Source organism: Hoplias malabaricus, chromosome 11 (assembly GCF_029633855.1).
Source record: "Hoplias malabaricus isolate fHopMal1 chromosome 11, fHopMal1.hap1, whole genome shotgun sequence".
NCBI lineage: Eukaryota > Metazoa > Chordata > Actinopteri > Characiformes > Erythrinidae > Hoplias > Hoplias malabaricus.
In genome coordinates, this window is record NC_089810.1 from 5,504,497 (window position 1) to 5,516,754 (window position 12,258).

The following is a 12,258-nucleotide window of genomic DNA, read 5'->3' on the forward strand; positions in this document are numbered from 1 at the left end:
AAATACAGTGGTTGAGTTCCTAACTTGTGTTTATTGAGAGTCAGAAAACATGTTATTTCTTACTAATTGAAGGAATAAGGTTTAAAAGACCGTTGGTCCCCCCCCATGGTGTTGGGAAACTCTAATAGGCGTCTTGCCTGTGACATAGATGGTGGACAACAACTCTAGAAGCTGCACTTAATTTAATGCAGAATGAGGAAAAGGTGTGTTGTTTTTGGCTGCAATCATTCAATGTACAGTGGGACATCTGTGAACAAATGACCCAAAGATCTCAAAATATCCAGAAAATGGACTAAATCTGTCCACTTTAAACGGGCACTTTGGAAAGGACCCTCCGCTCACTCCGTTATCTGTAGCTCATTTCACTGGCGCTTTTCCAACAATATGGGCATGTAAGGACACCAACGAAAGGTGTTGAAGAGCCTCTGTAACATGGAGGTAAACAGGGTAAGGACACTCACTTCGCCTGTTTTAGTTGGTGTTAGTTAGCGTTAGCTTGACTCGCTAAACTCTGTGCTCAGATTATACTCGGCTACGTAGCTGCATTACGGAGGTTTATAGTGTCGGATGAATTCGAGTTCGACTTCGATCACATTTACAAGAATAACGGTACCTCTACATTTGAGTTTAGCTTATTGCTAGGCTATTGTCATGAATAATGTTGGTTATTTAGTTAGATACTGTCATAACAGTCAGTCATAACGGTGTTATGCGGCGTTGTTCGGCTGTTGTCCACCAGTGACGTCACGGTCGCGTTCGAGAATTTCCGTAGAGAGCTCGGGTTTTTCCGTCAATTTAATAAAATTGTCAGTTTTAAAGCAAATAAAGCTGCTATTTTCATTTTAATTCATACTTATATCTGTCAGTAACTACAATAATGTGGAATATTCATGGAGGTCCATTAAGTGGTGCTTAGCCTTTAATTCTTTAGTGTCAGGTAAAATCATTAGGTCAGTATCGACTAACACTCAAGGATTCCGTATCAGAAAAGATATAATGGTTTATTGTCACTAAGTCCCAGTTAATGTATAAACGAGTCCCTCCAATGGTGGGAGCATTACAAGACATTAGACAGTCCTTTGGATTGAGTTATCTAGTTAACCGAGGTCATGAAACGCTCTCCTGAAACGAAGACTGAAACTGTCTGTTGTGAGATAAATAACGATGTCTCAGCTCAGATGTGGTGAGTCCCACTGCTGAACAGTGTTCACCTCGGCCTGATCTTGTGTTGGACAACATTATAACGCTCGTCCTGTCAAGCTAGCATAGCAACACTGAGGGGTTCATTAAACTGAGTGCTCACATGTTGACAACTACAAGCCATCAGAGTGACCTCATGCCATTCACAGGGCTTTATTTTCCCTGTTGATGGCCACAGCAGGCGTCTGAAACCAAGAAAAGCCCAGTTCTGGGGCCATTTCTCACGGCCAGATGCCTCATTTAAAGGGTTTTAAAACATCTCATATGCTCCCTATTCATTCATTCATCACCGGTAACCACTTCATCCTGATGAGGATTGCGGTAAGTCCAGGTCCTACACAGAACCATTGCAAAGCATCTCTCACTCACGTGTGGACAGATTAACACAGCCATTCCACCTACCAGTGTGTGTTAGGGCTGTGTAAACTGGAGGAAACCCACACAGACACAGGGAGAACTCACCACACTCCTCACACACAGTGACCCAAGATGGGCACAAGACACAATACAAAGGCCACTCCGCCTCATCCCAAAGAACTGATTGGTGATATCTTAGAATGAATACTGTTTAATATTGTAAATATATTTTAGTGTCGTATTATATTATAATAACTCATATATAATAAATGTACAATCAGATGCAAATAAGTTCAATGACATGATGCGTCCAGTTCTCTGGCTTAATTCGGACTCGTCTCATATCAGGACTCCGACTCGACGTGTCCCCGTCTCAGTCTTGACTCTGGGTTGAGGTGTGTTGTCTCAGCTTTGACTCAGACTCGACGTGTCCCCGTCTCAGTCTTGACTCTGGGTTGAGGTGTGTTGTCTCAGCTTTGACTCCGACTCGATGTGTCCCTGTCTCAGTCTTGACTCTGGGTTGAGGTGTGTTGTCTCAGCTTTGACTCCGACTCGACGTGTCCCCGTCTCAGTCTTGACTCTGGGTTGAGGTGTGTTGTCTCAGCTTTGACTCAGACTGGATGTGTCCCCGTCGTAGCCTTGCTTCTGGCCCGACGTGTCCTGGTCCCAGTCTTGACTTTGATGACACTAACGGTCTTGAATACCTCACTAGTGTCCAAGGGCCCTGGAGGAGGGACAGTTAAGATGATCCTCTGGGCCCTTAACTTGAGAAGTGGGGCTCTTGTGATATTCATGGGGCCCAAAATCCCTGGTGCCCCCCCACACTCTGTGAACACATGTTAACTTCTAACGCTGGCGTATGTTATCATCGTGTTTCTCGCATGTTCTTCATAAGCACAACGTCGCCTTCACATTTGGTTTGTTCATACACTGCTTCCTCCAGCGAGTGACCAGTATGTGTATCCATCCGCCCCTGACTCACCCTCAACCGCCAGAAGCGGTTAGAAACACTTTCCCTCAACAGAAACACCACCTCATTTAGCGAGAGACTGTCCCTTTAAAAAGAAGTTGATGATTCCATCATAGAGAGAGAGAGAGAGAGAGAGAGAGAGAGAGAGAGTTGTAACTGCTCCACACAGCCGCAGTACAGACCCAGTGAGGAAAGTGTGTGTGTGTGGAGTCGCCACTGAGCTCGCCGGTCAGAAACACAGTAGCCTGTGTGTGTGCTGGTGGTCGTTGTGTGTGTGTGTGTGTGTGTGGTGGTGATTAGTGTTCGGAGGACGTAAATATATTCAAAGCTCTGAGCGCTGTGAAAGCTCCTCCGCGGCTGATGAGAGGACAGCGCCGGCTCGAGCCTCGGAAAATAGTCCCGATATTTCACATCAACGAGAGCGAGAGCAGCGTCGACATCATGGAGTAGACGGAGGCGCTGAGAGAGCCGAAGAAGACCGTGGTGTGGTGTGTTTTCCTGTGTATTTGAAGAGCAGCGGGTCGGTTACAGTCTTCAGGGTCAGCTCCAGTGGACAGAGGAGGACCGCAGCATGTCTGTACCGGTAAGAACCCCTTAAATACACGAGCTTACTAAGTTACAACGCTTGCTCAAACTCACAGACCCCGGCGTTAGTGCAGCAGCTTCGGTATGAGCTGAGAGACACGCCGCTGATAGGCGCTGTGTTACTGTAGACTACTACTGTACCAGTCACATTACACACCGTCACCCCTCCTTGCTTCTACACTCATTGTCCCTTTTATCAGCTCCATGTGGACTCTGTTGTCCATCTGTGCGTTCAGGACCCCCACAGAGCAGGTGTGATGTGGTGGTGGATCATTCTCAGCGCTGCAGTGACACTGACGTGGTGGTGGTGTGTTAGTGTGTGTTGTGCTGGTGTAGAGTGGATCAGACACAGCAGTGCTGCTGGAGTTTTTAAACCCTGTGTCCACTCTCTGTCCACTCTGTGAGACACTCCTCCCTCGTTGGTCCACCTTGTAGATGTAGAGTCAGAGACAGTAGCTCATCTGTCGCTGCACAGTGTGTGTCGCTCGTCCTCTAGTCCTTCATCAGTGACACAGGACGCTGTCGGCTGGATGTTTTCGGTCGGCGGACTGTTCTCGGTCCAGACGCTGAGGGGTTTAAAAACTCCAGCAGCACTGCTGTGTCTGATCCACTCTACACCAGCACAACACACACTAACACACCACCACCACGTCAGTGTCACTGCAGCGCTGAGAATGATCCACCACCACATCACACCTGCTCTGTGGGGTCTCAGGGTGAAATGGTGATCATAAAGTATGCAGAGCAACAGATAAACTACGGTCTGTAATTGTAGAACTACAAAGTGAACCTCGAAAATGGGAAATGAGGTTAGAAACAAGGAGAGCATTTAATATTTTGGCTGATAGGTGTGTGTGTGTGTTTTATGTGCTGTGAAAACTGGCTAATGCTATTTGGAGAAAAACGGTACTATATCTATGTACTATATACAGCTCGGGCTTCCTTAGGTGAGCTGTGTGATCTAAATGAGACCTTTAATGGGCCTTTCTTAAACACGGTTCTGTTATTTATTTTGTTTAAGAACAAATATTTAAGGAAGTACAGTGTCGGTGATTGAGATCCACTTGTGAAGTTGTGACTACATGAACACACCGACCCCGAGTTCATCCTTACGTTGTTTGTTCTTGTGCCTTTAAGACTGATAAATATATCGTTGCTGTCCAATGAAAAAACACGTATCTCCAAAATAACACCTTTACAGAGGATGGAATTATTTTTCTTTAATCCTTTAATGGAAGTTAATGTAAAAAAAGGTTTTATTCCTGTAATTTTGGAGCATTTCTATTGGTTCATTCACCACGACATTTTTCACACAGCTGCTGTGTTCAAACGACATCGTAAACTAAACATCCACAAAAATGGAGATACGTGTTTTTAACGGGCGACTCTAATCTGGTTTGCTGCCCTGTGTTTCACATGAATCTCCTTCGTTGTGTCTGAAACGTCTGATTGTGTGAGTGTGTGTCGCCCTGCGGGGGACTGGCGCCCCCTCCAGGGTATGTTCCCACCTTTATAATTACCCGTGGGCTCCAGACCCACCACAACCCTGAGTTTGATACGTGTTTACAGACAATGGTTCGAGTCTTGATTGGGTTTTTGTATAAAATGCCTTTTGTGTTTCCTACGTTTGACAAATTTTTGAAAGAGCTTTAGATGAATCCCTCGCTGCCTTTCATTTCCCATAATCCCTAGAGTCAGCACAGATATAAATAACAGATTTAGCAGGACCCAGCAACGTTTCTGTAGCGGTAGTTCTCTTAATATGTTCGTTCTGTCCAGATTTCTCACACAGTTACCTCCAGTAGTTATTGAGGCTAGCTAATGTTAGCGTAGCAGTGCCCTGGAAACATAACGACATACTTCTGCTTACGAAGCATGTGTCATCCGCGATTTGTGTACAGATACCTTCACGTCAAACCAAACGAGCAGTGAGGCTCATGGTTCTTACACGGTTTCACACACAGTCCGTAACTTCAGTGAGAATGGGCGGGGCTACGCTGCTGTAGACTGAACTGGTGGATAATTTTGTGGGCGCTTTTAAAATGATTCTCCAGCTGTGGAGAGGCACATTCTGTGGTTTTTATGTGTGAGCTTTACTTATTTTGCTGTGCCGTGGCGGTCTGCCAGTGCGCTTAAAGGATTTGAGTTTTATTCTGCAGAATGACAGAATAGATTATGACTTAAATTGATCACAGCTATAGGCTGCTGCCTGGAATAGATTATGATTATAATAAAACATCGGTGTAATATGTTCGGGCTTTACTTTCCAGAGTAGATCCAGGGTCTTTTAATCATTTTGTTTGTTGTTGTTATAGTTTTTTTGTAAACATTTTATTTGTTCCAGATTTTGCTGAATTGTTGACCCAGTAATGAGTCAACCAAGAGAGTGAGGCTACTTGTGCTCTTTAGGACTCCTCCCCCTCGGACAGCTGAGGCAACACTGAGAGCACGGCGCTACCCGGGTTATGGTTAGCTTGAGGATGAAACCGAACCTATAAATGTCAATTTAAAAAGTCTGTACTGGGCTTAACATTGGCCCTGTCTTCGGGAGACCACCAGTCCAGTCCCCGCAGTTGATATCCAAGGCTCTCCAGGACAGTGCAGTTGGCCTCACTCTCTCTGGGTGGGTAGGGATTGCTCTGTTTCTTGCCTCATCACAAGCAGAATCCTGTCCAGCTCAAGGGTGTGTTAGTGTCTTGGTCCGAGTGTATTGTGTGTATTGTGTTAAAGGAAAGATAAAAACATTCCCCACACTGCACTGAATTCCCTTAGTGAGGACTAACTACACTTCTTTGGAATGAATAGAGAAGCTCACTGGGATGTAATAATGTGTAATGAAAATATCACAATTCCGCGGCCTCCGTGGAGAATCCCAGTGAAGCAGCTGGCCCCGTCCTGCACCAGTTGGACGCTACGCCGCTTTAATTCCTCGCTTTACTGCAGCAGAGTGAGCTTTAGTGGGAGATCCTCAGGGACGGGGAAGTTCAGAAGCTTGCCAATTAGAGAGTGAGCGAGAGACAGAGAGAGAGAGAGAGAGAGAGAGAGAGAGAGAGAAAGACCATAGGCACCTTAGTAGTTCCCCACCCAGTTTCTGACATTTCCCTCCTCTCTCACTGGACGGAATGGAGTTAATACATAAGACTATGATGCCATTTTATGGTTATGTCAGTAGAATGATGGTGTCCTGGGCATATTGAGGGAGTTATCAGTGCTTAGGGAACAGTGATCACATGTACGCTTCATTACAGAGAGGGTAATTAGTCCTGTCTAATAGTGTTTAATGCAGTACAGTGTGTGAAGTGCTGCATAGTCATTAGTTTACTCAGCTTTTGGCTGTTTTTAAATGTGGCGCTACTGGAGCACTGCATCTGTGGCAGGAATCATGATCCATAACGTTATCAAGAAATCATTTAAACAGACGTAGTCGCAGTCACACAGGGACCTGGAGGTTGTGGGTTCGATTCCCGCTCCGGGTGACTGTCTGTGAGGAGTGTGGTGTGTTCTCTCTGTGTCTGCGTGGGTTTCCTTCGGGTGACTGTCTGTGAGGAGTGTGGTGTGTTCTCTCTGTGTCTGCGTGGGTTTCCTCCGGGTGACTGTCTGTGAGGAGTGTGGTGTGTTCTCCCTGTGTCTGTGTGGGTTTCCTCCGGGTGACTGTCTGTGAGGAGTGTGGTGTGTTCTCTCTGTGTCCGCGTGGGTTTCCTCCAGGTGACTGTGAGGCGTGTGGTGTGTTCTCCCTGTGTCTGCGTGGGTTTCCTCCGGGTGACTGTCTGTGAGGAGTGTGGTGTGTTCTCCCTGTGTCTGCGTGGGTTTCCTCCAGGTGACTGTCTGTGAGGAGTGTGGTGTGTTCTCCCTGTGTCCGCGTGGGTTTCCTCCAGGTGACTGTGAGGCGTGTGGTGTGTTCTCCCTGTGTCTGCGTGGGTTTCCTCCGGGTGACTGTCTGTGAGGAGTGTGGTGTGTTCTCCCTGTGTCTGCGTGGGTTTCCTCCGGGTGGCTGTCATCTCCCACCACATCTATATATATTTATATATATACTTGTCTTATCCCACACGTCCACGTTCCACTCACAAACCACAGGACCTTCTCATCATAATGTTCAGAATTTGCGGCAGCTACACACACAGCCCCTAAACAGTGTTTCACCACAGTGCATGTGTTCATATTTTCAGTGAAGTTCTAGGTAAACAGGACGTGATGTGCTCAGCAGACTGTGCGGGAACAATCGTCCACTCATAGCGCAGGTGGCGGGGTCTTGTCTGAATAAAGGTTCAGGGGAAAAAACAAATGAAGGCTGTTGTTGGCAAACAGACTGTCGTTTCCCTGAGGGCTGTGTGGGGTTTAATTTGGGTTCTGTCTGTTTAAATGCAGACTGATTTTAATCCTACTATCATTTCTGTGGAGAGACAATCAGTGTTGTTCACCATGGCTTTGTGAGTCTGTGTGGTTTGCAGAGCGTAATCAGCTCATCTCCATAGTGAACAGCCAGCTTGTTTCAGTGAACCTGTAGCAATGGGTGATTCCAAGGGCTGGCCCCGAATATTGGGATATTCATTTGTTGGGTAGGTATTTGGTTTATAATTTTGAGATCTGGATATTCATTTTTTGGATAAATGTAGTGATAAAGGCAACCCTCCACTCCACATGTATCCAGCACTGTCAACAATAAAGTCTTGAACAAAGCTTGAAACAGCCCCACGCTACAGCAACCTACTTACAACGAAGCATGGCAAAGCTACAAGTCATTGTTGTCAGCTTTACACCTCAAAGAAGCTCTGGTTTATTTGTATAAACTCCGTGTTCTTAGTGGCACCGTGTAGAGCACGAGTTAGCGAACGACCCAGCGAGTGGAGCCATGCTGGGAACCAAAGTGCAGCTTTAATTGTACACCAACAGTGAGAGCTGATTTTCTGAACAATAGCTGGCCCCAAATATTCGGGTGCTCAGATATTTGTTCTTTGGGTATGTTTTCGGTTTCTAATTTTGAGATTTGAATATTTTTGGATAAATGTGATGATCGATAAAGGCAACTCTCCACTACATTCAGGCTCCAGCAGTAAACACAGCGTGGACAACATTCACTAGATCAGTTCACTAGAGAGAGAGAGAGAGACGTGAGAGCGAGGACAGTGTGGGAGGACATTTTAGCAGCTCGACCTCACTGAACTAAAGCAACAGGGGAGACGTGGTTCGTATGAGTGCTGGTCGGGAAGTAGTCAGAGGTTTGTTTCGTGTGCAGAGGGGTCAGTCTGACAAGTGGAAACCAAAGGGACAAACAGAATGGAGAGGAATGTTTTGGGCTAGAAGTGGCCACAGTTTTGTTTAGGTCCAGTTCCTAAAATGAATAGGAGCCCCATCTTCTCAGCACTCCTCGTACCACTGATGTTATTCTTTCTCATCTCACAAACTGCCACTCTGTCGGAGATTCACTTTTCATCACACACTGTGGAAGAACATGCAGGGACTACATAATGGGGCGAGTGTGTTGTCTACAGTGGTTTGACTGTAGCCTCTTCACAGTGGTGCGACCCACCTTCACGGTTATGAGAAAGCCATGTAAGCCACAGAACGTTTTCAGGCTTCCAGTTTATACATTCAGGGGCTGATATGACGTGCCAGTCTGATACCCAGGTGCTTATAAATAGAGTAGTGTAGAACTGAACGTATGTGTGTCGACAGTGTCTGCGTCAGCACCTGCTAAATACGTCTCTTTATAGCATTCACCACGTGCTCAAGCTCATACACATCCACAGGAATTCTTCTTGCGTACGTGGCCTCGTACGTGCTCAGACACAGCCCTCGATCTATACGTGAATTAATGGCTATTGATGAAAGCCAGTGCATCACTCAGGCCTTGTACATCAGCTTCCACCAAGCCTTAATGCTTGCCTTCGGGGCTGTCTCTGGAGCAGAGTCTATCTTTACCTTCACTCTCCCTGCCTTCTGTGGTCTATGAATAAACATCTTTGCAGCGTCCATCATCAAATGCTTTGAAGTCTCCGTGGCTCCTCTGTGGGACACAGGGCCAACCTCATCTCGCAGCTTCTGAAAACCATGGCTACACACATTCAGCACTGGTCTTTCACCCGAGTAATATCTGCTCATTGGTTCTTTCCATCAAGGAAGAGATTGACTGACGGTTTGCAGCTAAATAACACACATTCGTATGCTCAGAGTCTATTCATCTGAAAATTCATGTGTAAAATAAACATATCTGTTTGTCTGTGACCTGTTTTGGTCAAAATACCACAAGGATCCAAACGCACAGCAGCGTTCTTCCCCTGTCTAAACAGCCCCTGTCTCTTTAAATGACAATGAGCTGCCAGCTGTTCACCTCGACCCGAGCGCACAGCAGTGAGGAGCAGGAGCGTTTGCTGCATTTAACCTCGTATTTGCGCTCTCACATGAACGCAGGTCCTGCGCTGTGATTGGAGAGACTCAGATGAGGGGGCGGGGCTATTCTAACGCAGCCCACAGAAAACTGACTGGGTCTTGTTTCACAGTGTGTGACTTGGTAGGCTCCAAATCGTCAAATTAATGTTCACGTGGACTAAAAATGTCCGTGTCGTTCGTTGTCATTTCTTGTTTAAGACGTAAAACTCTGGGTAGATGAAAAGACCTTTCCAGGGTGCTCTCAGTGTTACAGTACACAGTCATAAATCCTTTATAAATTCCACGTATGCAGACACTGAACTTATCTGAAGAGCAAACTTACAGTGGAATCCCCAGGAGTTGAGCTCAAACTGTGGAAACTTTACTCCCGCCTCTTCTCTATTTTCGCTGCAGCGGGGGGTTAAACAGGGGGTTGACGGGGCGCGCTGCGGCCGCTCCCTCAAAGCTCACTCTGAAGCCTGACATTTGGCGCTTGTCATAGATGATGCTCCACATACATATTAATAATCGGCGGCTGAGGCGAGCCACAGCATTTCAATCACGCCGTTCCCCACCCTGGCTATTTGTGAGGGGTTGCCGTGGCAACCAGAAGCCACTAGCCAGCCTTGAATCCGCGTAAGCCATCTCGCACATATTGGTTTTCAGGGAGATGTGGCGTTGCGCTGTAATGGCCTCGTCTGGAGCAGAGCTGGGGTGATGGCGTGCATGCGGCGAACGGGCAAGCGCGAGCCTGCACGAAAGATTGCGACACGTGTGCCTTCCTCTGGGGATATCTCCATTCTCTCCTCTGTGTGTCTCTCACACACACACACACACACACACACAGAGTCATACACAGTCATGCTTCATTGCCCTCTGCTTTACATCTTGCATAAGTTACACACTCAGGAAAACAAGTACCATATTGTTACTTACATCACTGAGGGTGGGAGGAACAGTGATACGTATTTGTTGTGTTTACTCAGCGGTGCTGGGCGATACGACCTCAAATCTATATCACAATTAAATGAACATTTTACCTCGATCCACAGTCAGTCGGCTGCAGCTCATTCAAAATGCAGCAGCCAGAACTCTTACCAGAACCAAGAGGACCGAGCACATCGCTCCTGTCCCCAGGTCACGGCACAGGCTCCCGATTAAACATAGGATTGATTTTAAAGCGCTATTAATTGTTTATAAATCAATAAACTGCTTCAGAACAAAATATATTTCAGATCTGCTTGAAGTGTGTGAACCCAGTGGCCTCTCAGATCACTCGGGACCGGTCAGTTCATAGTGCCGCGGGTCAGAACCACACAGGGGGAGGCAGCACTCTGTTCGCTGTCAGTGTTTACGTTTGACTCCTTTATGTTCAGTGTCATCTTCACTAACGTCAAAACACGTCCAAATGACGGACGCAACGTTTTCCTTTGATACGAGCTGCTCCAGTGTTCAGGATCTTCTTCGTGTTGCTTCCAAGGGGCAGAATCACATGACTACAGCACGGTAGTGTGGATTTAAAAGGACAGAACATGAATGAACAATAAAAATACCATGTGCATTAAACGCATGTCTAAACACAGCCCTGTTAGCGGACCGAGGGTCTCCACCTTAAACCTGTGGGGACTTGGCACATTCATAGATTTGGAGTTGACAGCTCAGCAGATACGGTGCTGTTTATGCTGCTACAGTGCTGCAGGTGTAGAGAGACGTTATGAATCTGGATGCGGTTATAAATATTTATGTCGCCACAGGACCCTCTGCGTCCTCTTTTAGTTAAAGAGCACATTAAACAGGCTCCTGCTCTGAGATAAGACAGGGCTTAAGAGTGTCGAGCAGTGCTTTTAGAAAAGTGCAGTGAATTCAGTGCAACAGACTCGCAGCGCTGGCCCCTGAACCTTGAACCCCTAAAAATAAATTCTAGCTACACCACACACACACACACACGTTTGCATGTGTCATCCCAAGAGAAATTGCTCCCCCCAGTGTTTGTGGGACTCAAGGTGTGTGTGTGTGTGTGTGTGTGTGTGTTACTGTGAAAGGTGAGTACAGCTTGTGTTTGAAAGCACTGAACACATCTGTGCAAGAGCAACGGAAAGATGCAATGAGCTAAAGAAAGGAGGTGGCATATCTTGTGCATGTGTGTGTTCAGTGGTATTTGTGTGTGTGTGTGTGTGTGTGTAGCTAGAATTTATTTTTAGGTGTTTGAGTTTCAGGGGCCAGCTAACAAGCATTCAGTCTCAGAGAGCAGAGCTAGCCAGTGACACAGCAGTTAAGCCGCTAGGAAAGTACCCACTCTGTTACTGTCAGAGAGAAATGTATTAAACACCACACTTTTGCTTCTCTAATGTTAGTTTCTACCTCATACCACATACAGATGTGGTAGCCTTTATTTGTGCCAGCATCTTACTTTTGACTCCTAAATTCTACCTTAAAGCAACACTAGGTAGCATTTTTACCGTAAACTTACAGCCTCAAAATCATTGCTGACTCTGTGAAGGAGGATAGACTCAAAAGCACTTTAACTGCACCTCTTTAAGCACAAACCCAAACTGACCTCCCTATTGACTTAAGTGCGTACCCAGCCCCAATGGCACTGTTAATGCATGCTTAGCACCATCGGTTCCTTATGGGCTTTACGCACCGGTAGCACACACAACTGCCATTCAGTTAATTGTTCAATCAAGAGACATTTTAAAATCAATTAATAAATTAGGACAGTCCATTTTATGCTAATTATCTTTACTGCTGTTTCACATTCTTCTAAAGCCTTGTGGCTG

The 12,258-nt window shown here is 46.3% G+C and overlaps 1 protein-coding gene across 1 annotated transcript in view; it reads left to right on the plus strand.

The window, feature by feature from the left end:
* Window positions 1-2,541: 2,541 nt before the first annotated feature.
* Window positions 2,542-12,258, plus strand: part of bcar1 (BCAR1 scaffold protein, Cas family member) — a 129,271-nt gene continuing 119,554 nt past the window's right edge. Inside the window, exon 1 of the mRNA XM_066685000.1 lies at window positions 2,542-3,110. Within this exon, the coding sequence (XP_066541097.1) occupies window positions 3,099-3,110 (12 nt within the window). The 5' untranslated portion in view covers window positions 2,542-3,098. The remainder of the gene's footprint in view (window positions 3,111-12,258) is intronic.